The 26919-nt window shown below is 38.1% G+C and overlaps 1 protein-coding gene across 1 annotated transcript in view; it reads left to right on the forward strand.

Annotated features, from left to right (window-relative positions):
• Septin14 (septin 14) overlaps positions 1-26919 on the forward strand; it is a 61978-nt gene that overhangs the window by 12824 nt on the left and 22235 nt on the right. The window contains exons 2-7 of the mRNA XM_074075813.1: positions 3187-3257; positions 3924-3991; positions 9024-9141; positions 10226-10421; positions 15768-15954; positions 19846-20007. Of these exons, the coding sequence (XP_073931914.1) occupies positions 3938-3991; positions 9024-9141; positions 10226-10421; positions 15768-15954; positions 19846-20007 (717 nt within the window). The 5' untranslated portion in view covers positions 3187-3257; positions 3924-3937. The remainder of the gene's footprint in view (positions 1-3186; positions 3258-3923; positions 3992-9023; positions 9142-10225; positions 10422-15767; positions 15955-19845; positions 20008-26919) is intronic.

Here is a 26919-nt window from a genome sequence, read left to right on the forward strand (position 1 = left end):
TCTCTGAATCTGACTTCCAAACTCTGCTGATCTCCAGTATTCTCCCATGGTCATTGGCTTTGAAATGTAGCTATGGACTTGTTACTTTGACTCTCCTTTGTGTAGGAGGTAGGTGCTGGGTGGCTCTGTTTCACAACCTTGGATTCAGTTATTTTTCTTGATGTTATAAAGTACAGTTTATTTGCCAAGAATCTGTGTTTGTCATTTGTCCTTGCAACCAAAGTATCCATAAAAGAGGTCACCATTTCTTTCTTTCCTTTTTTCCTTCCCATTTGCAAAGCAGGCGCTGTACTGCTTGAGCCACACCTCCAGTTTGTCACTATTTCTTTTAAAAAACCTTTCAGTTTTAGTAGCATGTAATAATTGTGATATTTACATATGCAGCTCTATTTTTTTACGTCGCTATTTCTTGATTACCATCTGTCATAGACTTGTTTTCCTCAAGACAACCATCACACTTACATACAATATAAGTGCTTTATGGATACTCACTTGTCTTCTTTTTTTTTTTTGGCAGTACTAGGGTTTGAACTCACCCTACACCTTGAGTCACTCCACTAGCCCTTTTTCTGTGATGGGTTTTTTTTTGAGATGGGATCTTGAGACCTGTTCACCTGGGCTGGCTTCGAACTGTGATCCTCCTGATCTCTGAGTAGCTGAGATTACAGGAGTGAGCCACTACCACCGCTGTTGTCTTCCTTTTTTGAGTGAAGTGTGTAGTGAGCAACACAACTGTGGCCAGTGGGAAGGGAGAGTGGGGAGACAAGAGAGGGCTATGTTGGGAGGGTGAATATGATCAAAGTACATTATTTATATGTATGACAGTGTCATAATGAAACCCATTAAAATGGAAAGAAATCTCCTGAGATAGATATGGTGGTACACTCATGTAATCTCGGCACTCAGGAGGCTGAGGCAGGAGGATTGAGAGTTCGAGACCAGCCTGGGATATAAGCAAGGAAGATAAATGCTTCCTTTCATTTAATTTACTGTTTTAAAAATTAGTGATCTCTCATCTTCAGATAAAATTTATAGATACAGATTTATAGATAATCATAGTGATTTTTCAGTGACTGAGCCATCTTTATGGATCAAGAGCATGTATGCTGGAAGCTTCTGGTTGAGGAAAGTACCTTCTGGGGGCTTCAGACAGAGCTTCTTCCTTATGAAACAATGGTCTTGAGCAGAAAACAGACCCTGCTTCCCAAATCAGAAATTGAGGCTCATTGGGATAATGAAACTGCCTTTGCCAAATCAAAGGAAATTGTCTACCTCAACTCAATAATGTAGAGATTGTATTTTAAAATAGGCAAGTTCCAGTTTTCTCATTCAGATATTACATTTTATTTCTGAAAATAAGATTTTGAAAGACCCTGGGGAGGATTTTCTCATTGGCAGCAAATTCAGTGGGCAGACATACAAGTGTTGGAAGTTATTCTACAGGCAGGTGCCCTACCTCTTGAGCCATGCCCCCAGGAGAAGCTATGCTAATGGTCTCAAACACTGGAACTCAGTGTTCCTTTTCTCTCTGAACCCCCTCTGCTGAAGGCATTGAAAACAAGAATCAGTAACATTCCTACAATGAAAGAGTTTCTTCAGGCTGGGAGTCAGAAGAAGATGCTCTTGGATGGCTACTGTTTTGACATTGTCAGCTGCTAATGTTATCAAGGTCTTAGGATGGCTAGAGCAATGATCCAAATGTGGTCACAGCACATCCCAGCTCTAGTGCATGCCAGAAGCAAACTACGGAGTAGTATGTCTAAAAAGAACAAAATCATGCTCCATCAATGACAGATGTTGATTAAATGCAACATAAAACAAATAAAAAACAAACAAACCAAAAAACCCCAAGCCTGAGTAACCAGTGCTTGTCAGTTGTTCTTGAAATTAAAAATGGTCCATGAGGCTGGCTGCTGGTGGCAGCAATCCTAGCTACTCAGGAGGCAGACATCAGGAAGAGGATCACAGTTCATAGCCAGCCCAGTAAATAGTTCTCAAGACCCTATCTTGAAAAAAATCCAACACAAAAAAGGGCTGGTGGAGTGGCTCAAGCAGTAAGAATGCCTGCCTAGTGAGTGTGAGGTCCAGGGTTCAAACTCCCAGTGCCACCAAAAATAAATAAAAAATAAAAATAAAAATGACATGAAAAAGAAGTTACTGTCTCATAACTCAATACCACAGAACTTGTTTTCCTCAAGACAGCCTTCATACTTATATACAAGTGCTTTATGGGTACTCACATTTCTTCTTTATTTTTTGGTGTGTGTAGTGAACAAAATACAAGGTTAATAAGACAATTTGTACCATTGCATTGATGAAGCTCGCAATAATTTAATAATTTAATAATTTGGCTTTGAACCATCAGTGTAAATTTAACACAGTGGAAAAGGCAAATCATACCCTAGTATTATTAGAAAAGATTTTGATCCCATGGACATCCTGAAAAAGTCTTAGGGATCTTCAGGGGTCCAGGGACTATACTTTGAGAAGTTCAACTCTGGACTTATGTGTCCAGGGAATGGACCCATATGGGAGAGAAATATACCTCTATTTGTTTAAGGCATTTGTAAGAAGACTTTTAAATATAAGATAATTTGCATCTGTAGTTTTCAAAACATCTTTAGCAGATACTCTTGAATTTGTAGTTAATTACTTCAAGTTCTGAGAGAGGATAAGTGTAAGAATTTAAGGAGCAATCTCTTTTTAGTGTTTTAAACATTTGTTGATTATAATTAAGGACTGTAAGTCCCACTTAATGCCCTCAAACTTAATTTCCAACACTAAGTTTCTGCTAAATAAATATAGAAATTTCATATAAACTAGACTACAGTAAACCAAACAACACAACACTATTTTAGAGAACCTTACTTAACATCAGGAAAAATGAGAGAAATTTGCATATGAAAGTGGAATAATTCTTAGGATACATCAAATGAAAAGACCATGGAATAGACCCGTTCTTTGCTCTTCAGTCCGCTTTTATTGTTGCTTGACCCATAGTACATAATCTTTTTTTTAAAAGTGTGCCTCATATTCCCAGTGTCTTGTGCAGTTCTCAAAGTAGGGTAGTGTGGCCTTTTCAGGGAGTTCTGCTTACAGATCAGAACACCACGCTCTGCCCTATCTCTCCTCCTTGTTCCCAGTTGTTGCAAGTACAGTGACTGTTAACTTGGCCCACATTTGCAGATAGAAGGAAGGACAACAGCCTCAGAGTCAACATAGACCTGTGTGTTCTGCATCGCTGAAACTCTGGGCAAGTAAGTTACTTAATATTTATGAGTCTGAATTTCCCACCTGGCATATGGCAATGAAAATATAACTATGTCATATCTAGTTTAATTTTTACCAGGTAAAGCAGGTAAGAACTCAGCACAATGCTGGATGTATGACAGGTGCTTCCCAAATGACCGTCATTACTTTAGTTCAATTCCCAAGGGAGTTGTTTAGAGTTTTATTCCAGTTCTTCTTCCATGGCTGCACTAATCTCCCAGCTTCCCCCAATGAGCTTCTCTGGAAAGTTAAGTAATTTTGAGTGTCTTTCTTATTGTCTTATGATATCTTAAAGCAAAAATTCTCTTTCTCATGAACTCTTTTTAAAAGGACTCTTTTTTTTTTAAAGAGTCCCTTAAAAAAGAAGAGTGATCTTTGCCTTGTTGATTTCAAAAGGGAATTCTTTTGAAAGGATGCCTTTTGTGTGTCTATGGTTAAGTGTATTAGTCTATGTTATATTGAATGTTATATATTATTTATTACATAGAAGACTGTCTACTAAGATAGCTACAACTTAAAACAGGCCAGTAGTGTGAATGAAAAGCTAAAGCTTGTGTTAATGTCTGTATTAGTCTCTGTTATTGAACCAAATTATATGTTAAGAACATAATATTAGTAAGTAAATTTGAAGAAGTTTTCTCTCTTCATTTTAGTTCTTTTGTCTGACATGGCAGAAAAACTAGTGACTACGCCCACACAAACACCTAATGATGAAGATGCAGTTAAGTATATCTTTCAAATAGAACATGTATTTTGTACTTCAGTAAGATTGTATAGCTTCAAAATATTGACTCAATCTGACTGGGATGATATGGAATCTCAAGTTTGTTCTTTTGTTGGGATTGGGATTTGAACTCAGGGCTTTGCCCTTGCAAAGCAGGCCCTCTACTGCTTGAGCCACACCTCCAGTCCATTTTGCTCTAGTTATTTTGGAGATGGGGTCTCAAGAACTATTTGTCCAGGCTGGCCTCAAACTGCAATCCTCCTGACCTCAGCTTTCCAAGTAGCAAAGATTACAGGTGTGAGCCACCAGCTCAGTGTTTTGACTTGCATTTCCTTTATGGTAAGGATGTTGAACATTTTTTCATGTCTTTCCTGGCTATGATGTATATTATATGCATTTTGAAAGCTGAATAATAGAGCATATTAAAAACTAAAAAAAGAGGAGGTAAGGAGGATAAGAAAGAATAATACAGGGGGGTAAATATGATAAAAGTATATTACATGTGTGTGGAAACATTCCAATAAGCCCCTTTGTACAATTGAAAATTTTGACTCAGTAAACTGGTATGGTTCTAGATAATAAAGTTTTGTTTGTTATGTTTGGTAATGAATTAACTTTTCTGTTGCTTAGACTTGACTTAAATATCAATGATGATTTCAAGCATTGATACATTTCTTGAATCTGTTGATCTTTTTATATAAAAGACTATTTAAAAAATTTTTATTTTATTCATATGTGCATACAATGTTTGGATCATTAAGACTTTTTTTTGGCAGCACTGGGGTTTGAATTCAGGGCTTTATGCTTGCTAGGCAGGTACTCTACCACTTGAGCCACTCTGCCAGCCCGACTATTCCTATTTAAAGCCAAAAAAAAAGCCAGGCACTGGTGGCTCACATCTATAATCCCAGCTACTCAGGAGGCAGACATCAGGAGGATTATGGTTCAAAGCCAGCCCGAGCAAATAGGTTTGAGAGACCCTGTCTTGAAAATACCTAATACAAAAAGGGCTGGTGGAGTGGCTCATGTAGGACCTGAGTTCAAGCCCCAGTACAGCAAACAAAACAAAACAAAATAAAACAAAGAGAAACAAACTAAGACTCCAGAACCTCCCAACAATTCACTTTGTGTCACTGTGACAAAATACCTGAGATGGGCAACTTAAAAGAAGAAACGTGTATTTTGGCTCATAGTTTCAGATATGTCAGTTGGTGGTTATTTGGCTCCTTGTTTCTGGGCCTGTGGAGAGGCAGAACACTATGGCTGCAGGAGCTTGTGAGAGAGGATGGTGTCTGGTAGGTAAAGAGGGAGAGGGAGAGAGAGGAAGAGAGGTCCACAGAGTAACAGAGAGAAGGAGAGCAAGACAGAGGGAGAAAGGGAGAGATGGTGGGGAGGGAGGGAAGGAGAGAAGGAAGGAGGAGAGAAAGACAGAGAACACAAAATAAACTCGAGGGCATGCCCACTCTCCAAGTAGGACCCACCTCCTAAAGTTTCCAGTATCACCAAGTACTATGCTAAACAAGAGTGGTGAGCATGGACACCCTCATCTTGTTCAGTCCCCCCATTCAGTATGATATTGGTATGGCTTTGTCTTATGTAGCCTTTATTATGCCCAATTCTGATTCTTCTATACGTGAGGCATTCAGGGCTTTTATCATGAAGGGATGTTGAATTTTATCACTTCTAATGAGATGATAATGTGATTTTTATCCTTGATTCCATTTATTTGCTATATTATGTTTATTACTATGTTTATTATATTGTTTTTGAGCTATTTAGTCTTTTTGAAATATTCCCTTGGTTCAATTTTGTTAGGTCATATGTGTCCAGAAATTTGTCCATTTCTTCTAGATTTTCCAGTTTATTGGCATGCAGTTTTTCTTTTTAGATATTATAATAATGAGGATGACATATAGTTTTTGAAAATGTTCACTAATGTTCCTCTGGATTTCAGTGGTATCTGTTGTAATATCTCCTTTTCATCTCTAATCTGTTTATTTAAAAGAATGACTTATTTTGGTTAGTTTGACTAAAGGTTTGTCAATTTTGTTTATCTTTTCAAAGAACCAATTGGATTCCATTGTTGTGGCCTTCTATTTCGTTCTTCTTGTATGGTTCTGAATTCATCATGAATTTCTGTACATACTTCAGGGGTTGAGGCTTTTTTATGTTCCCTTCCTCAAGCATTAATGTGTTTTCTCACTGCCCTAAGACCAAAGGTGTTTGATTATTTCCCCCACAGATAAAAGCTTTCATTTTGTAGGGGAGAATGGTCTGAGTGTAATTTCTCTTCTTTCCTTCCTTTTTCTTTTCTTTTTTCCCCTCCCTCCTTTCCTCCCTCTCTTCCTTCCTTCCTCATTTCCTTCCTTTTCTTTCTTTGTTGGCAGCCCTGGAGTTTGAACTCAGGGCCTCATGCTTGCCAGGCAGATACTCTACCTCTTGAACCATGCCTTCAGCCCTGAATATAATTTCTTGTTCTTCTTGCATTGTTCATGTTGCCTTCTTCCAGTTGTGCATCTTGAGAGATACTTTTCCATGGAATATTCAGTTGAGTTTGAAGTGTATATTTCCTCTACACTTGTGACCCTAGGATGTCTTTACTCTCTGTTACCAATTTTCTGCTTGCTTAAGAGCTCTTCTTACTGGTTCCTGTGTCTGGCTTAGGAATGTCAAGGCTCCTTTCTCTCCCTAGACTCTGGAGTAGTTGGTTGATCTGTGACCTCAGCCCTAGGATGAGTTTGAAAAATGTTATAGTTTGCTTTTAGTCCGTCACTTTATCAGTGTAGTGTTGCTAGTGTTACCTTTTTCAGCCATCTACATCTCTGATCTGAGACTAGATGTGAAACAATTGATGTATACTGACTTGTAAGATTGATATAGTCTCTTAGTAGTTCTGGTAGATGCTTGTAGGGGAAACACTTCAAGATATTGGTACAGGTGATTTCCTATTAGGACTCCAGAAACAGGAAAAAAAAGCAAGAATTGACAAATGTGATTATACCACACTAAAAAGCTTCTGCACAGCAATTGAAGCAACCACCAGAGTGAAGAAACAACCCACAAAATGGAAGGAGATACTTGCCAGCTATCTATCTAACATAGAGTTAATATCCAGAATATATAAGGAATGCAAAAGCTGTAATAGCAACCCAAGTAATTAAATTAAAACATGAATAAATGATCTTAATTAGATACCTCAAAAGAAGAAATACAAATGGTCAATAAATATGATCAAAGTACCTTGTATATATACATGAAAATGTTGTTATGAAACCATTATTTTGCGTAATTAACAAATTAATAGAATACATCTGAAAGCAATGCTCAGTACCATTTGCCATGAGAAAAATGCAAATAGAAACTGTGATAATTCATCGTCATACCCTAGTTAGACTGGCTATTATCAGAAAACCAAAAACTAGCAGATGCTGGTGAGAGAGGTGGAGAACAAGGAACTCTGATAGACTGTTGGTGGGAATGTAACATAGTACAGCACTATGTAGGCTCTTACTTATTAAGTTTTCTCAAAGAGCTAAAAATAGAACACCCATATGATCCAGCCTTCTTACTCCTGATATATACCCAAAGGAAATTCAATGTACACAAAGATACACATAGTCCATGTTAATTGTGGCACTAGTCACAAAAGCTAAACTGTGGAACCATCCTAACTATCCACTTACCTGTGCACTGATACAGAAAATGTGGTGTATATATACAGTGGAATATTCAGCAATAAAAAAATGAAATTTCTCGTTTGTAGCAAAATGGGGTAGAACTGGAGGGCATTTGTACTGAGTGAAATAAACCAGGCATAGAATGACAAGGATCACATGATCTCTTCTGTATGTGGAAACTAAAAAAAAAAGAAAAAAAGCTGACCTAAAAGTAGAATGGTGATTACTAGAGAATTATAAAGGTGTGGTAGAATGGAAGAGTGAGGGCAGAATGACAGATGGATGTGATCAATGCATGATGTATGTATGTGTGTATGGAATATCACAGTGAATATGATTAATTTGTGCAATTATTATGGGTCAATAATTATAAAAAAGTGGCTACAGTAAACATTTCTACATAATGCTTTGTGGAATTTTCTAGTTGTTTGGGAGAAATTTCAAGGAGTTAAATTAATATATAGTTAAACTTTCCCTGAACTGTCTTCCCACCTTTTAAAAATGACCAATTATTAACTTTAGGCATAATTTCTAGTTTTCTAGGGTAGTGTTGTTAGCAGTCGATTCCTTTAACAATTTGATATTGAAAACATTCTCAAGTCAGGCATGGTGGTGGTGGTGCATGCCTGTAATCCTAGCTATTAGGAGGCAGAGATAGAGGATTGCAGCTTGAGCCCAGTGTGGGCAAGAAGTTTGCAAGACCCCATCTCTACCAATGGCTGGGCATGATGTCTCATGCCTGTCATCCCCAGCTACATGAAGAAGCACAAATAGGAGGATTATGATCCAGGCCAGCCTCAGTATAAAGTGAGACTGCTTCTCAAAAATAACCAAAGGGAAAAGGGCTGGTGGAGTGGCTCAAGTGGTAGAGCACCTGCCTAGCAGATGTAAGGCCCTGGATTCAATACTTAGTACCACCAATAAAAAAATGTTTTGAGGGTATATGAAAAATTTAAAGTAATTGTGTTTGATTTTTAAATTTATATTTCAAGTTCATTTTGGTTACTTCCCATATATAAATATGTACTAGGTTTTCTTAATATATTATCACATGAAAACAGAATGAAGGTGTGAAAATTCGCCCTTTTATGTGGAAGTCATTAATTATTTGAGAAAAAAGCATTGAAGTTTTTTGTGCATTTCTTTATTCTTTGTAAGTATCCTTTTTGAGTGTGGTTAGAGATAGATTCAGCTTATTTGTAACAATATTAACAATTTACTTAATATATTTGCATCTTGTCTAAACTATGATAATCAGTTCTACTTTCTTTAACATGTTTTTATTATTGTCCTTTCAAAAAGACTTTATTTCCTGTTTTAATCAAAATCTTTTAAATTTCCTTTTATTTAAGCAAAATGAAAACATCCGTTGCTTAACTACCCTTGGCCATTTTGGTTTTGAATGTCTGCCCTATCAGTTGGTGAACAGGTCTATCCAACAAGGATTCTTTTTCAACATTCTCTGTGTGGGTAAGTAGCAAACACCACATTGAATCATCACTTCATTTTTCTCCTCACTCCAGCTTACCTTACACATTGGTTCTGTGAATTCAAGACCATTTCTTTTCGTATTGGTTTCCATTTCTCACCCTTATTATTTAAACATTTTTACTTAAACATTTCAGCATCCTTCAATATATGACATAACTCAGTTCATAATTTCTTTCTACACCATGTTAAAGATTAAGGGAGAGATCCCAGTCTTTGAAGTATTTGACACCCTTTATTTATTTATTTGATGTTACTTTTTTTTTTTTGGCAGTGCTGGAGTTTGAACTCAGGTGTTCATGCTTGCTAGGCAGATTCTCTACCATTTGAGCCACTCTGCTCTGCCAGCCCTATTTATTTGTTTTGAAATAAATATTTTTAAATTGATTAATTATAATTGTATAATTTATGGAGTACAATGTGGTGTTTTGATATTTGTATACAATGCAGAATGAATAAATCAAGTTAATTAGCATATTCATCACTTCACTTGTCCTCTTTTTTTGTGATGAGTATTTTCAAGATAGAGTCTCTCAAACTATTTGCCTGGTCTGGCTTTGAACTGTGATCCTCCTGATCTCTGCCTCCTGAGTAACTAGGATTACAGGCGTGAGCCACCAGCATATGGCTGTACTGATTTTTTAAAATCTTTTTTTGGGGGCAGTAGTGGAATTTGAACTCAGAGCTGTGTACTTCTATGCAAGTGCTCTACCCCTTGAGCAATGCCCTAGACCACCTATCAATTTTTATAGTGAGACATTTGAAATGCATTATCTTAGTTGTTTTGAAATATACATTATTAACTATAGTTGCCCTGCTGTGTAACTAATTTAAAACTTATTCCTCTTGTCTACTTGAAACTTTGTATCCTTTTATCCTGTTTACTTTGTGTCCTTTTATCAATAACTCCCCATTCTCTGTCCTCAGGTTCTAACCATCATTCTACCCTTTACTTACATGAGTTTGAGGTTTACTTTTTTGGAACCCTTTAAGCTACGGTAAGGTTTCAGAGTGTTACTTATAAACCATTCTATGCCCTGTGAAGACACATCTGTGTTTATTACAGGGGAGACTGGAATTGGAAAAACGACACTGATTAACACACTGTTTAATACCAACTTGAAGGATAACAAATCCTCACACTTTTACTCAAATGTTGGACTTAAAGTGAAGTCGTATGAACTTCATGAAACCAACGTTCAGCTGAAATTGACTGTCGTGAAAACAGTGGGGTATGGTGACCAAATAAACAAAGAAGCCAGGTTAGTGCCTTCTTATTAATTAATGCAGGTTTGCTCATTTCAAAGTATTTGCCTTCTTTTTCCTAGACTAAATTGTAAAATTCTTCTTAGGTGATTGATACTTTTCCTTCTAGATTTTCATTCTTTTCTAAGCAAGTATTTCTTCTTCTCTTTCTCTTCCTCCTCCAACACCTCCTCTTACACCTACTTCTCCCCCACCCCCTTCCTCCTCCTTTTTGGTGGTACTGGTGTGTGAACTCAGGGTCTTGTTTCTAGGCGGTACCACTTGAGCCACTCTATATGGATCTTGAGTTTATGACCTGGCTGGTCTGGACTGGGATCTTCCTATTTATATTTTCTGTGTTGCTGGGATAACAGCACATGCCACCATACCTGGTTATTGATTGAGATGGGGTCTCTTGAACTTTTGGCCCAGGTTGGCCTCAAACTCCAATCCTTCCAATCTCTGCCTCCCTGGTAACTGGAATTACAGGTGTGAGCCACTGTGCCCAGCCTCAGTAGTTTTCTTATTAAATTGACACTTATATAATACCAGTTATCTGGTTTTTCTGACAAGATTTTGAATTAACCAATTATAGCAAAAAATTGTTTCTGTAGTTTCTACTAGTTTTAGCTTATTTCCTCATCTCTTCTCTAATATGATAGACTTTTAAAAGTTCTTTTTATCAGAATAGTTCCTATATCATATTTGTGACAGAGGAAGGTAAATTGTGGCACAGAAGTTGTTTTAGATTCATATTCCTTTTTGAAATGTTTGCATATTAATGATAAGATGGGACTCTCCTACTTACCTCAAGTTAATTTCAGAGTAAGATAATTTTCATGTGCTGGCTTGTGTCTTGTGATTCAGATCCGTGTTGTGCTGAAGCTAATGAATACCAGGTCATGAGAGCATATCTTCCCAACTCTGCAATCAACCAGGGTGTGGGCATTCACACCACAGAAACTGGCCAATTCACCAATCAAAATATTTGTTCTTTTCAGAGAACAATATTCTAAACATTCACACTACTATTAGTTAAAAGTAAGGTTTTGAACAAATACTCAAGTTATAACTTAAATATGAAAATGATTTGGGGTGGCATGGCACAACTGGTAGACACCTGCCTAGTAAATGAGAGGCCCTGAGTTCAAACTCCAATACTGCCAAAAAAAAAAAAAGAAACTGATTTGGGTGAAACTTACGAAAGAAACAGAGTTATTAGGAAAGGAGCCAAAGAAAATACAGATAACTTGGTGCTTAAATAGTTCTTAATATTTTAGAAAATGAGTATCACCCTTTGTAGTCAGTTTATCTGAAAGTATTTTTTTTTTTTTTGGCAGTACTGGGGTTTGAATTCAGGGTCTCACACTTGTTAGTCTTGCTAGGCAGGTGTTCTATGATTTGAACCACTCTGCCAGTCCTTGAAAGTACTTTTTTTTTTTTTAAAAAATACAAGATTAGCTGGGTGTGATGGGTCATGCCTGTCATCCCACCTGCTCAGGAGGCAGGGATTGGGAGGATTGAGATTTGAGGCCAGTCTGGGCAAACATGTTAGTGAGACCCCATCGTAACCAATAAAAACTGGGCATGATGGTGTGTGTCCATCATCCCAGCTTTGCAGGAAGCATATATAGGAGGAATGTAGTCCAGGCCGGACCAGGCATAAACTCGAAACCATACCTAAAAAATACCTAAGGCAAAAGGTCATGACTCAAGTGGTGGAGCACCTGTCTAGCAAGTGCAAGGCCCTGAATTCAAACCCCAGTACCAGCAAAATCAAATCAAATCAAAATTTAAAATCTCAGCTACTCAGGTGGCAGAGACAGGAGGATTGAGGTTTGAGTCCAGCTTGGACAAAAGGTTAGCAAGACCCTATCTCAAAAACAAGCCAGGTGTGGTGGTATACACCAGATATTTGGGAGGTGGAGGCAGGAAGACCTCAGTTCAAGGCCAGCCTGAGGAAAGTTAGTGTGAGATCCTCTCTGAAAAACAAACAAACTAGAAGCAAAAGACTGGGGGTGTGACTCAAGTGATAGAGTAAGCATAACGCCAAGTTCAATCCTTGGTACCACCGGAAAAAAAAAAAAGAAGAAGAAGAAGAAGAAAAAGGCTTAATCTAGTGTCAGTCTCAGTGTCAGTGCTTACTGCACTCTGCACATCTTACTGTAGTGTGGAATGAGACCCAAAGAAGACAGTGCATCCTGTGTCACTTTCCTGAGTTTGCTGCAGGAAGTTACTGTAAACTGGTGGCTTAAAAAAATGAAACCAATTCTTGCACAGTTATGGAACCTACAAGTCCAAAGTCAAGGTGTCACAAGGACCAAACTTCATCTTGAGGCTCTAGAAGAATAATTTTTTCTTTGCTTCTCACAGCTTCTGGTATCCCTTGTGTTTCCTTCTGGCTGTGTCACTACAATGTCTACCTTTATCTTCTCATAGCTTCTCCTCTGCTCTTATGATTTCTTTTGAGGACAATTATCATAGGATCGAGGGTATACCAGATAACCTATGATGATATTTCATCAATTTTTTTTTGTGGTACTGGGGTTTGAACTCAGGACTTCACATGCTTGCTAGGCAGGTACTCTACCACTGAGCCACACCACCGGCTCTTAAAATTCTTAATTACATCTATATCCTCATCTTCCCCCCCAAATAAAATCACCAGGGATTAGGACATGGAAGTATTGGGGATCAATCTGTTATTCCTCCTTTATATGATAAAGTTGTTTCTTAAATATTTCACACATTTGTTTATTAGTAGATTATTCATTTAAAATCAATTCCCTAAGTCACACATATTTCTGTAAAAAAGTAAAATAATCTAGGTGGCATGAAAACCCACTTTAACAAGAATTCAGGCCCCTGCACAATTTCTCAACCCCCCTTTCAATGTAAATTTCCAAATGTCATTCTTGTTATTTTACACTGTAATCCCACCAGTAACTAGCTTTTTAACACTTTCAGCTTGGGAGTTTTGTGAGTATTTTGGTCAACATCAAAAAATTTTTTAACTTTTTTTTCTTTTTGTGGTACTGGGGTTTGAACTAAGGGCTCCATACTTGCAAAGCAGGTGCTCTACCGCTTGAGCCACACCTCCAGTCCGTTTTGCGCTGGTTATTTTGGAGATGGGGTTTCATGAACTATTTGCCCAGGCTGGTCTTGAATCTTGATCCTCCTGAACTCAGCCTCCCAAGTAGCTAGCATTATAGGCGTGAGCCACTGGTGCCTGGATTGTTTGCTCTTATTTTATTGAGTTTTTGCATCTGTGTTCACAGGGATGTTGGTCTGCAATTTTCTTCTTTTTTGTATTCTTGCTTGGGTTAGAATAATTAATTACTAGGGTAATGCTTGTGTTGTAGAATATGTTTGGAATATTTCTCTCCCTTTCAATTTTTTGGAATAATTTGAGAAGTTTAAGTTTTATAGCTTTATTTTACTCTTGGTAAAGGGCTGGTGGAGTGGCTCAAGTGATAGAATGCCTGCCTAACCTAGGAAGTGTGAGGATCTGAGCTCAAACCCCAGTACTGCCAAATATTTTTTTGGTAAAAATGAGCAGTAAAGCCATTCACTTTTGAGATTTTCTTTGTTAGGGGATATTTTATTGTTGATTAAATTTGTTGTCTGTTACTGGTCCATTCAGGTGTTATGCCCTCATAGTTCAATTTTGGTAAGTTATATGTGTCCAAAAGTTTACTCGTTTCTTGGCATTTAGTTGTTCACAATAGTTCCTGGAGATCCTTTGTATTTCTGTGGTATCAGTTACAATGTCTCCTTTTTTATCCCTGATTTTATTTGGATCTTCAGTATTTTTTCCTTGATAGTCTAGCTAAAGATTTGTGGATTTTATCTTTTTTTAGAAGCTCTTCCTTTCATTGATCTTTTTGTATTTTCAGTCTATATTTTGTTTTATTTCTGGCCTGATCACTGTTGTGTTTTTTCTTCTACTAATTTTGGATTTGGTTTATTCTTTCTTTTATATTTCCTTGAATGGCATCACTAGTTTATTTGAAAAATTTCTATCCTTTCAATGTAGATATTTATTGCAATACTTCAGTGTTGGTCTCCTTCTGCTTTATTTATCCCACAGGTCTTGGTATGTTTTATATTAATTTTTTAAAAAAAATTGTAAATTTCCCTTTTGAGTTCACCATTGATCCATTGGTTGTTCAAGAGAATGTGTTATTTAATTTCTATACATTTGTGCATTTTCTAAAGTACCTTGTGTTGAGATTTAGTATTATTTAGTATATATGCTTTCATTTTGTTTTGGAATTTTTCAAGACATAGCCTGTGTGGGTTAATGAACCATCTATCATGTATAATATTCCATGTGGTGAAGAAAAAAATCTGTATTCTGAAGTTGTTGAATGAACTGTTCTGTGAATATCTGTTAGGTCCGGTTGGGCTATAGTGTAGTTTAATTCTGATGTTTCTCTTCAGTTTTTTTGCCTGAATGATTTGTCTTCGATGATGAACATGGGGTATTGAAGTCATTGACTATTATTGTTTTAAAGTATATCTCTCCTTTCAGATTTAATGTTTGCTTTATATAATCAAATTCACCAGTTTTGGGTACACATATAATTGTTATTATTGTTGAGTTGGTTAATTTATTATTATATAGTGATTTCTTTGTGTTTTTGTCTGAAGGTCTGCTTTATCTAAGCATAACTAGTCCAGGTTGTTTTCTGTTTGTAAGGTCTATCTTATTTCATCCCTTCACTTTTAGTCTATTGCTGTGTTTACTTATGGATTGAGTTTCTTATAGGTAGTATACCATTGCATGTTGTTTTAAAAAAGCAATTCAACCAGCCTATATCTTTTAATTGGACAATTTCATCCAAGTACACTCAAGGTTATTATTGACAATTAAAGGTATACTCCTGTCATTCTTTTAAAAAAATGTTCTGTTTTGTATATACTGTATTCCTTTCTTGTAGAGAAAGGTTTTCTTTCTTTTTTTTTCATTGTTGAGTTTGATTCTCTTCTCTTTATCTACTGTATAACCAACATAAAAGGGGCTGCTGGTGGAGTGGCTCAAGTGATATATGCTGTCTAGCAAGTGTAAGGCCCTGAGTTCAACCCCCCAGTACCACCACCACCACCACCACAGACAAACAAAACCTCTGATATCTGAGCAGTATGACTTCCTTGGTTTTCTTAGTTGTTGTCTTGGCCATTCTTAGTGTTTTGGACTTCTAGACTTCTAGATACATGTGCCTGGAATTATCTTTATATGGATACATAATGCATAATTTTATCAACATGACAGGCTGTTTAGTGTACATATTAACTATAAATAAAAAATGATTTTGATTTTATCAATTTGGTATGCTAATTTTAAAATAATTACGTTTTAGTTACCAGCCTGTGGTTGACTACCTCGATGCTCAATTTGAGGCCTATCTTCAGGAAGAATTGAAGATTAAACGTTCCATCTTCGAGTATCACGATTCTCGAATCCATGCATGCCTTTACTTCATCTCACCTACAGGACATTCTCTAAAGTCACTCGATCTGTTAACAATGAAGAACATTGACAGTAAGGTGTGTTTGGAAAATCCACCAACCTTTTAAGCTTAATATGTATTTTGAGGTGACAACATACTTGCAGCAAATATGTATTATGTTGTCATATGTGCATTTTTTTTTGGTGGGACTCACACTGGCAAAGCAGGTGCTCTACCACTTGAGCCACACTTCCAGTTCATTTGACTCAGATTTTTCTTGGAAATGGGGTCTTGCAAACTGTTTGCCCAGGCTGGTCTTGAACTGTGATCATTCCAATCTCAGTCTCCCAAGTAGCTAGGATTACCGTGTGAGCCACCAGCACCCAGCTGGTGCATATATTTTAACATTATTCCCCATTAGTCTTTAAAGCATTTGTATGCATTTTCAAGGGCTTCCATAACAAAATGGAATGGTTGGTGGATGGCTTAAAAAAAATAAAAGAATATTTTCTTGTACAGGCTAGTAGTCTTGAACTGGAGGCTAGCTCAGGATGTCAACACCAGGTTCTGTTTCTTCTGAAATCTCTTTTCTCATTTGGCCAATGACAGCCTTCTTTCCTCATCACATGGCTTCTTTCCTCATCACATGGCTTTTCTCCTATAAGGACATGGGTCAGATTGGATTAGACCCCACCATGAAGCTTCATTTTAATTTAATCACCTTTTAAAGGCTCTATGATTACAGTCACATCCTGAGATGAAGAGGGTTAGGGCTTCCACATATGAATTTGGGGGGAGGGAGACTTCAATATTTAGTAGAATTCAACCTTACTTTACTTTCTAGATAACTTAAATTAAAAATTATACTTCTTTGGAAAGGGAGATGCAGGTAAAAACACTAAAATAGAACTTTAGTTAATTTTCCTGTGATTAAATACTAATTCAGATCATGGCTGTTTGTGTTATTTTTGAAATAAAGTTTACCATATGATAATATAAAATAATCCCTTTCATTTTTGGTACAACTGATGATGTGAGCCATGAAGCTTTTCTAAGTCTGGCTACAAATCCTATCAAGAGTGGATTCAGAATGCAGGATCATGCAGGTAGCTATTGTCTTCTGTATAAAGGGCCATGGAAGCATGATTCCACTAGAGAAAGCTTGGAATGTATGCAGGCTCCCTCCCCCCATTTTTGATAGGACTGGAGTTTGAACTCAGGGCTTCATGATTTCAAAGCAGATGCTCTACTGCTTTAGCCATATTTCCAGCCCATTTTGATTTGGTTATTTTGCAGATGGAATCTCATGAACTATTTGCTTAGGCTGGCCTTGAATCTTGATCCTCCCAAGTAGGTAGGATTACGGGTGTGAGCCACTGATGGCCAGTGGACTCCCTTTTGACAGGCTGCTTATCCCCATGGATTTTAGAAAAATCTTGATGAAATTTATTTGAGACCCCGGCACAAGAACAGGTTAAGAACCTTGCTGTACAGGAACCAATAACCCAGTCCTTGAGAGACTTGTGGGCACCTTACAGCAGGGGCAAAAGGGGTTCTGGCCTGATACTCCCCACACCTACCTACAACCATGGTGATGTGGTTCTCCTGCTTCTCTAGGAAATCCTGCAGGGAATGAGCTGTGCAGCACAGGCAGAGGGGCTTAAAGACGTATGTGACCCTGTGCCAAAGCTCCAACATGTTCAGCCTGCTCCCAGGCAGCACAGATGGACCACTTCTCTGTGGTGGAATCTGCTGAAGGCTAGATGGATCAGATCTGTGAGGGTTGGGGCATCAGATGGGGGCAAAGACATCATCTCTTCCTTCAAGTTCTCTCTCAGTCTCTCCCCACTCCCCCTTTTTTTTTTGCTGTTACTGGAGTTTGAACTCAGGACCTCATGCTTACTAGGCAGGCTCTCTAATGCTTGAGCTACACCCTAATCCTTTTTTGATTTAGTTATTTTTTAGATAGGGTCTTACATTTTTGCCTGGGGCTGGCCTCAGACTGTGACCTTCTTAACTGTGCCTCCCACATTTGTTTGTTTTTCTTTTTGAGATGGGTTTTGTTATGTAGCCCAGACTGGCCTGGAATTGTGATCTTCCAACCTCAGCCTCCCGAGTGCTGGGCTTATAGGCATGATCACCACACCTGGCTCTCTCAGTTTCTTTAACACTCCAAATTTAAAGATATTCCATTAAAAAAAAAACTCAGAATTAAAAAAATCTTAAATGATACCATTTATGAATATAATTGCATAAACCAAGAAAAATGGCTGGAAAGGCATGCACTACAGTGCTCATATTTGCTCAGGGCTTCTCTCAGAGGCCAGAACTGGTCCTAGGAGACTTTCATTCTTTGCTTTGTACTTTTCTTCACTGTTTGAATTTCCTGTAAGCATGTATTCCAAGAGTCAATTAAGTAGTTACATAACAAACAAGAAATTTATATGCGACCCTGTCCACTTAGTTAAATTTTCTAGTCATTAGTTTTTTCATAGTTTAATCTAAATGTATGGAAAATCATTCTAAATGAATATAAAAACTGGAAAGTACAAGTTTGCAGTCTCATCCATACAGAAGAAGTGTACGGAATCTATAAAGTTCATAGGGTTTTCTGTCAGTGGAAACAGCTTTTAAAAATTTTTTTTATTAGCATATATTTATGGTACGGGGGATTCATTGTGACAATTCTGAATAGCCTTACATTGTTAGATCACCCACTCCCCCACCCCCACCCCATGCCACCCTCTTCCTGTCCCACTCAGAGCAATTACAAGAGGTTTCATCATTCCATTTCCTGTATGTGTATGAAGCCCATCAGCCCTATTCCTTCATTTTCATCTCCTCCATTCAGAAGCAGCTTTGGAATATTTGCTTTATTATCATAAATTGTTAGCTTTCTGTGACGTTGAGAAAGTGTCTTGAGCTTTCTGGGATTAAAATCAAGGACTGTGGGTTCAAGCTGTCTGATTGCAAAATCTAGCCCTACCACTGGCTGGTCTGTGGCTTTGGGAAAATTAGGATTTCCTCCTCTGTATGGTTTGTATAACTCTTACATAAGTCCAAAATTATTGCAAGTGAATTCAAAGGTCTGTCTTTTTTTCAATGGAGGGCAATGTGCATGTGAATGAAGGTGTGACATCAGATTTTTTTCTGCATTCTGCTCTGATATAACAGACTGACCTCAACTTCTTTCAGGTGAAGAATGAGAAGGCTCCAAAGTCAGGTTCCCTTCAATACAAAGCTTTAACTTTTGTTATGGATTGTTCAATGTGCAAAAAAACTTCATACTAATCTTATATGGTAATGACATACAGTTCAAAGAAATTAGATTTCTAGATAAATTAAGATCTTCCTTAATTTCTTCTTTCTTTTTTTGGCAGTACTGGCAAGTGTGCTACTACTTGAGCCATGCCTCTAGCAATTTTTGCTTTTAGATATTTTTTAGATAAGGTCTTGCCTTTTTTTTTTTTTTTTTTGCCTGGGGTGGTCTGGGACTGCAGTACCTCCCATGTATGGCTTCCATGTAGCTGGGATTACAGGTATGAGCCACCACACCTGACCTGAATTTCAGTAGTCAGGGACATAGTTTTATTTTTAATTTTATGGACATCGGTTATCATCAAGCTGTTTTCCAGATATAGGAAATTCATAATTTTTGTAAGGAGAATTTCACATGGATGGTCAAGGGTGTTTTTCTGCTGTCTTATCTTCCATCCATTGCCTAAATTTTACTAAGTCCAGATGTGTTGGAAGTACAAGATTTTTTTAGAAGTGAAGCAAGATGAAGACTTCTAATCCCAAATTCTGGTAAAAGCTGAATCTTCCACAGTACTGATGACTTTGCAAAAACAATTTTGTAAGAAAGGGTTGACAGCTGGTGATTATCTAGTTATGCAAATTAATTTCCAGAGGTTGTAAGATGTAGACTGAAAACTGCATGGTGGACAACAGCTCCTCAATGGTGATAGTTTGTCTTTCCTCTTCACAGGTGAATATTATACCACTGATTGCCAAAGCGGATACAATTTCTAAGAGTGATTTACAAAAGTTTAAGAATAGGATAATGAGTGAATTGACCAACAGTGGCATCCGGATATATCAGTTCCCATCTGATGATGAAACAACTACTCACGTAAACCCCTCGACCAATGTAAGCCTCCAACTGCCAGCTCTTTGTACTGCCTTACAATATGTACTGATGGTAGTAGTGTTGTCTGGTCACCTGCACCTGACAAAGTGACAATAAACAATGTTTTTTCCCCCAAAATCCATTGCGGGGAAATAATTTTCTTGATTTTGAAAAAGTGTTTGCCAAGAGTTAAAACAGCTTTATTTTTATTTTTTTCTATCATTGCTGTGCCTGGAGTACATTGTGACATTTACAGAAGTTCTTACAGTATATCAAATATATCATAGTTGAATTCACCCCTCTGTCATTCTCCTTTATCCCTCCCTCCATTCCTGGAACAGTTTCAACGGGTCTTATTTTTCCATTTTCATATGTGTGTACATAATATTGGCATCAATTCACCCTCCTACACCCTCTCCCCACATCCTCCCTCCTCCCACTGGAACCTACCCCAAAGGCAGGCTCTCCTATTCTCTGTTTTTGTAAGAAAAATGGCATTTCTGTAAAACAGCTTTATTTTAGTTCACCCATTTAAAGTATGCAGTTCGATGATTCTAATATAATCACAGATATAGGCAATCATCTTTTTTTCTCCTTTTATTTTATCATTTTTACATACTTATATGTGTATACATTATAAGGGCTACCTTCCATCCCCCCTCCTCCCCCTTTCCTGCTTCCAGGCAGAACTTACTCCACCGTATTGTTTTCTGATTTTGTTGAAGAGAAAACATAAGAGATAATAAGAAAGACATAGCATTTTTGCTTGTTTGAGGTAAAGATAACTATACAGAGAGATTCCTAGCATTGCTTCCATGCACTTGTGTATTGCAACCCACATTGGTTCATCTCTACCAGAACTCTTCACTATTTCTTAGTCCCCTTCCCACAGTGGTCTCTGCCACTTTAAGATTTCTTTATTTGCTCCTCTACAGTGAGCACATCAACCACATTCAAGTTTTAGGTTTCCTTTACTTTCCCTATTCCTCCCTTGTGTGCATTCTCCCCTCAGTGTGTGACCAATGTCCAATAACATTACTGCATTTGTTTTAGATGCATAATCCATATATGAGAACATGCGATTATTGGCCTTCGGAACCTGGCTAACTTTGCTTAAGATTATGTACTCCGGTTCTATCCATTTACTTACGAATGATAAGATTTCATTCTTCTTCATGGCTGAGTAAAATTCCATTGTGTATAAATACCACATTTTCTCGATTCATTCATCAATAGTGGGGCATCTTGGTTGTTTCCATAACTTGGCTATTGTGATTAGCACTGCAATAAACATGGGTGTGCAGGTGCCTTTGGAGTAATCGTGTTGCATTCCTTTGGATATATCCCCAGGTGTAGGATTGCTGGATCATATGGCAGATCTATGTTTAGATTTTTAAGAAGCCTCCAAATTTTTTTCCAGAGTGGTTCCACCAGCTTGCATTCCCACCAGCAGTGTACAAGGGGTCCTTTTTCCCCACATCCTCGCCTAGAATTTCTTTATTGATTTTATGTTTGGATGACCTATCTATTGGTGATAGGGGGTTATTAAAGTCTCCCACTACCACTGTGTTGGAGTTTATACATGTTTTTAGTTCTTCAGAGTATGTTTGATGAAATTGGGTGCATTGACGTTGGGTGCATACAGGTTGATAATTGTTATTTACTTTGGGTGTATTTCCTCTTTTATTAGCATGGAGTGTCCTTCTTTATGTTGCTTGATCAATGTAAGTTTGAAATCTGCTTTGTCTGAGATAAGTATTGCTACTCCTGCCTGTTTTCGGGAGCCATTGGCTGGGTAAATCTTCCAGCCTTTCATCCTAAACCAGTTGCTTGTTTCTGTCAATGAGATGGGTCTCTTGTAAACAACAGCTTGTTGGATCTTCCTTTTTAATCCAGTTTGCCAAACGGTGTCTTTTGATGGGAGAGTTGAGTCTGTTAATATTCAGTGTTAGTATTGATAGGTATGCGGTGATTCCTTTCATTTAGTTGTTTTTGTTGTTTAAGGATTTGATTGTGTGCAGTTGAATCAATACTATTCTCAGATTACTTGTCTTTTCTTCTTCTATGGTGTGATACTTCCTGTCCTCTTGTGGTTTTGTTTGCTTTCATTTGTGTGTAGAATTCCTTTCAGAATCTTCTCTAGTGGTGGCTTGGTGGTCATATATTGTTTTTGTTTCTGTTTATCATGAAAGATTTTTATTGCTCTGTCAATTTCAAATGATAGTTTTGCTGGGTAGATTATTCTAGGATGAAGTTATTTTCATTCAGTGTCCAAAATACCTCACTCCATGCCCTTCCAGCTTTTAAGTTTTCTGTGGAGAAATCTGCCATCATTTTGATGGGTTTACCTTTATATGTTATTTGTTTTTTCTCTCAGCCTTCAACATTCTTTCTCTGTTCTCTGTGGTTGTCATTTTAATGATAATATGCGTGGGGAGGTTGTATTTTGGTCAAGTCTGTTTGGTGTCCTGGAGGCTTCCTGTACCTGAATGGGCAAAACTTTCTCGAGATTTGGGATATTTTCTGTCATTACTTTATTGAATATGTTTTGTATCCCTTTGGCTTGCACCTCTTCTTCTTCAGTGCCCATGTTCTCAGGGTTGGTCTTTCGATGGAGTTGCTGAGATCTCGCGTATTCCTTTTACAGCTCTTGTGTTGTTTCACGAAGATTTCTTCTGTTTTTTCTTTAATTTCTGTTTTATTTTCGAGCTCTGAGAGTCTGTCTTCCACTTGTTCTAATCATCTGGAGTGACTATAGGGACTTTGTATTTCTAGGATTTCTGTTTGATACTTTCTTTTGAGGTTTTCCATATCTTTGTTCAACTCCTCTTTTATAATTTGTGGTGTTCTCTTTAATTCACATATCTCTCTTTTTATAGTGTCCTTTGTCTCACTTTGATATTTGTTGAAGTCCTGAGTTTCTTTCTTGTTTCTGTGTCAGCTCAATTTCTTTTTTTTTGGTGTCTTGAAAATTTCTTGAGTGTCTTCAAATTTCTTGAGTGCATCTTGTACATTCTGGTTAACCATGTCTAGTATCTTTTCCATGAATTTCTCAGAGATTTTTTTCTAAGATTTCTTTTTTGAGGGTTTTTTCCTGTGGGTGTCACTGGGTTCCTTAGCAACATTTATCATTGTTTTGTTGAGGTCAGGAACTGGGTATCCATTTCCTTCACTTCCCACTGACTCCTGTATTGAATTATTTTTTTGAGGAGAGTGGTTTCCATCCCTTTTTCTTCCCATTGCTCCACTTGGTGCTGTGTAACTGTGTTTCTGGTAGGCTAGTTGGTGGATTTGATCGACTGATTTCCTTCCCTGATTTAATTTTTGTGTTGTGACTGACATTAGCTAGATTGATGTGCTCTATCTGTCCCTGGTCTGGAGGTATACTTTAGCAATATCAAATTCACAGGCTCAATGCCAGACCAGTTGTTTACATATTATATAGAAAACCCCTTGGTGATAATATCTATAAACAGTGGGAGTGGGGGGAGGTAATGGTTATTAGGCTTGTTATAGATTTTGGGGAATTGGTAAAGGTGGTACTAAAAAAAGGGGGTATATGGGAAAAGGATGGGTGTTAAGAGGTATGGGGGCTGCAGGGTTTTGAGGTCCTTTTGTGTGTTTGGGTGTGTTTCTGTTGTAGTGGAAGATGTTTGTGTCAGGGATTGCAGGAGGTTGGGGGTGTGTACTGTTGCTATAGTAGGCTAGTCAGCAGGTTGTGAGTGTGTAGGAGAGAGGGGTACTGTGGTGACAGGTTGGGGGAGTATTGGAGGGGGGGTGAAGACAGGGGAGAGAGTGAATGAGAAGGGGCAGAAAAAGTAGTTGGGAGGGAGAACAATGGATTGTAGCACAGGAGAAGGAGGGAAAGTGAAGAGGGTGAGAATAGGGATAAGAGAATAGTGATAATGAAGTTAATAACACAAGAATAAAAAAGAAAAAGAGAAAAAAAAACAATAAAAACACCAGGTTCAGGAACCACAAAAAGTTCAGTTTGTTTTAAAAGTTCTGGAGGTTTTCCTTAGGTGTCCAATCCTGGTATTGGCATTCAAGGAGAAGCTCTGATGTGGTCTTGCTAGGTGACTGGCTTGTGAATGGTATTTCATTCTCTGTCCACAAGATTAGTTGGAGTTGTGAGGTGAGGTAAGACTGCCAGCTTGTGCAGGGTGATTGGAGCTGATGTTTTCACAAGGCAGCAGCTGTGTTGTTCTTCAGCTGTAGCTCTGTTTGGTCAGCTCCTCCCCCAGCAAGGTGGGGCAATGCAGTCTTGAATGCTGCCTTCTGTCCCAGAGATCAGTTCTGGGATTCACCTCCTGCCCTGCTTTGGGAGGTTGGCCTGTCTTCCCACCCTTGCTCTTGGCTTTTGTACTTTTCCTGATCTCTGCTGAGTGCTGGCAGTTCCTTTGGGAAGTTGCTTTGTTGCTCCACTCCCTCTCTCAGCCTTTATGCCTCATCCTGATCTCTGCTGGGTACTGGTGGCTCCTCTGGGTGGTTGGCTTGTTGCCCCGCCCCGCTCTCAGCCTTTGCTGCTTTATGTGTGCATCTCTGAGAGTTCAGTGCTGAGAGTTTGGCTCCTTGCTCCACTCCTGTTTTCTGAGGCAGGTTCAGTGTTCCACCCCCACCTCCGATGTTGGTGTTAGATTACAGTTCTCTGTTAATGTTTTTCAGTTTTGCTGGGTGGGGAGAGGGTTCAGTCTGCCCAGGGCTGTCTGGATTATTTTCCCTATGGGGGGGTTGCAGGGAGGGGTGGACTAGGGAGCTGTGCCTGGTGTGTGATGCTCACCTGTTCCTTCAGCACTTTCATGTGGGCAGATTTGGAGCCAGCTGGTGGGAAGAAATGGGGCCTCTGTTTTTAGTGTGACATGGTGTAGGGAGGCTTTCCATAGGCTGGGGTCCAGGATGTCGCAGAGTTTGATTCTGACTGATGCTCTGTTTTCTGCTTGTTGGGAGAAGAAAGAAGAAAAAAAAAAAAAGGAGAAGTAGCTGGGGACTTTTATCCCAGGGCCAAAGGCTGGACATGTCCTGCTGGCTGTGCTGGGTAGTATTTTTGTGGCTGTTAGGTGCAACTAAAAGCTGATTTAAGGGTTAGTCTTTGAATTTTGTCTGCACCTAATGTGATAATGGTTATTATTTTGGCTAGAAGCAATCAGAATTATCCAGTGTAACTCCAACGTCTCACAGAGGTTTCTGGTGTCACAGAGCTTAGGAGTTCTGATTCCCTTACCTTAGCCGCCATTTTGGATCTCCCTAGGCAACCATCTTGGCAGTCAATTTTAGAATAGTTTCATCACTTCCAAAAGAAATCTTTTACTCTTTAGCTCTCCTCTGCTTATTTCTCCTCCCCCAGTTAAGACAGCTGTTAATTTATCTTATATGTCTATATGGAGATTCCTATGTTCTGGACATTTTATATTAATGTAATCACATATGACATCTTTTATATCTGCCTTCACTCAAGACAGTGTTTTCTAGGTTTATACTGTTGTAATATGTTCAGCACTTCATGTTTGAACTCAGGCTTCATACTTGCAAAGCAGGTGCTCTACCATTTGAGCTACACCTCCAGTCCATTTTGCTCTGGTTATTTTAGAGATGGGGTCTTGAGAAATAGTTCCTGGGCTGGCCTTGGACCTCTGTCCTCCCAATTTCAGCCTCCCAAGTAGCTAGGATTACAGGCATGAGTCACTGGATCCTGGCTCAGTACTTCATTCTTGTGGCCAAATCCCACTGTGTGGATAGCAAAGTTTTATCTACTCATCAGTTGGGTTTATTCTATACTTTGGATATTATGAAAAATGTTGCTGTGAACTTCTGTGTACAGTCTTTGCATGGGCATGTTTTCATTTCTCCTGGGTATATATGCTTATAAGTGGAATTTTTGAGTCTTATTTTACTCAATCTTTTGACGAACTACTATATTAATTAAAAAAAATCTGTACCAGTTTAAAACTTCTGTACCAGAAGTTCTGATTTACTCATTTCTTTGCCTTAATTACTATTATGTAAAATTAAAAGAAATCTGGACATGCTATGTAGAGCAAAGTGGTTTTGATTTGTTTTTTCCTGATAGTTACAGATGTAGAATATCCTTTCATGGGATTGTGTGTAGTTTTATATCTCCCTTGGAGAAATATGTATTCAAATCCCTTTCCCAGTTTTAGATTGATATTTTTGTCTTTTTATTATAAGTTGTAAGAGTTCTTCGTGTATTCTTTTTTCCCCAGTGTTCTGTGGAACTTCATGAATGAATTCTTCCATCTCTGTTTTGGTACCCATTATCCAACCTGTTTGTATTCCCTAACTCCCTTTCCAGCCTCTAGTCATCACTATGGTACATTAAGATTGGATTTTCAATTCTGCATATGAGAGAGAATATGCAGTACTTATCTTTCTTTGCCTGACTCATTTCACTTAAGATAATGTCCCATAGTTCTATCCATTTTGCTACAAAGAATAGAATTGCATTCCTTACTCTGCCAAATAACATTCCATAATATTCCACTGCATAATTCTATTGTGTAATAATATGCTACGTATACTCTCATCCATCAGTGGACATCTAGGTTGACTTGGTATCTTAGCTATTGTGAATAGTGACATAATACATAGGAGCATGCGGGCACCCCTTTATACAGTTTCCATTTCATTTATTTCTGGTCCAATCTTTTTCTTTCTTCTACTAATTTGGGGTTTCGTTTTCTTGCTTTTTCTAGTTCTCTCTCTCTCTCTCTCTCTCTCTCTTTTGCAGTACTGGGAATTGAACTCAGGGCCTTCACCTTGAGCCACTCTACCAGCCCTATTTTTGTGAAGGGTTTTTTGAGATAGGGTCTCACAAACTGTTTGCCTGGGATGGCTCTGAACCTTGATCCTCCTGATCTCTGCCTCTTGAGTACCTAGGATTACAGGCATGAGCCACCTGTGCCTGGCTCTAGTTCT

Source organism: Castor canadensis, chromosome 6 (assembly GCF_047511655.1).
Source record: "Castor canadensis chromosome 6, mCasCan1.hap1v2, whole genome shotgun sequence".
NCBI lineage: Eukaryota > Metazoa > Chordata > Mammalia > Rodentia > Castoridae > Castor > Castor canadensis.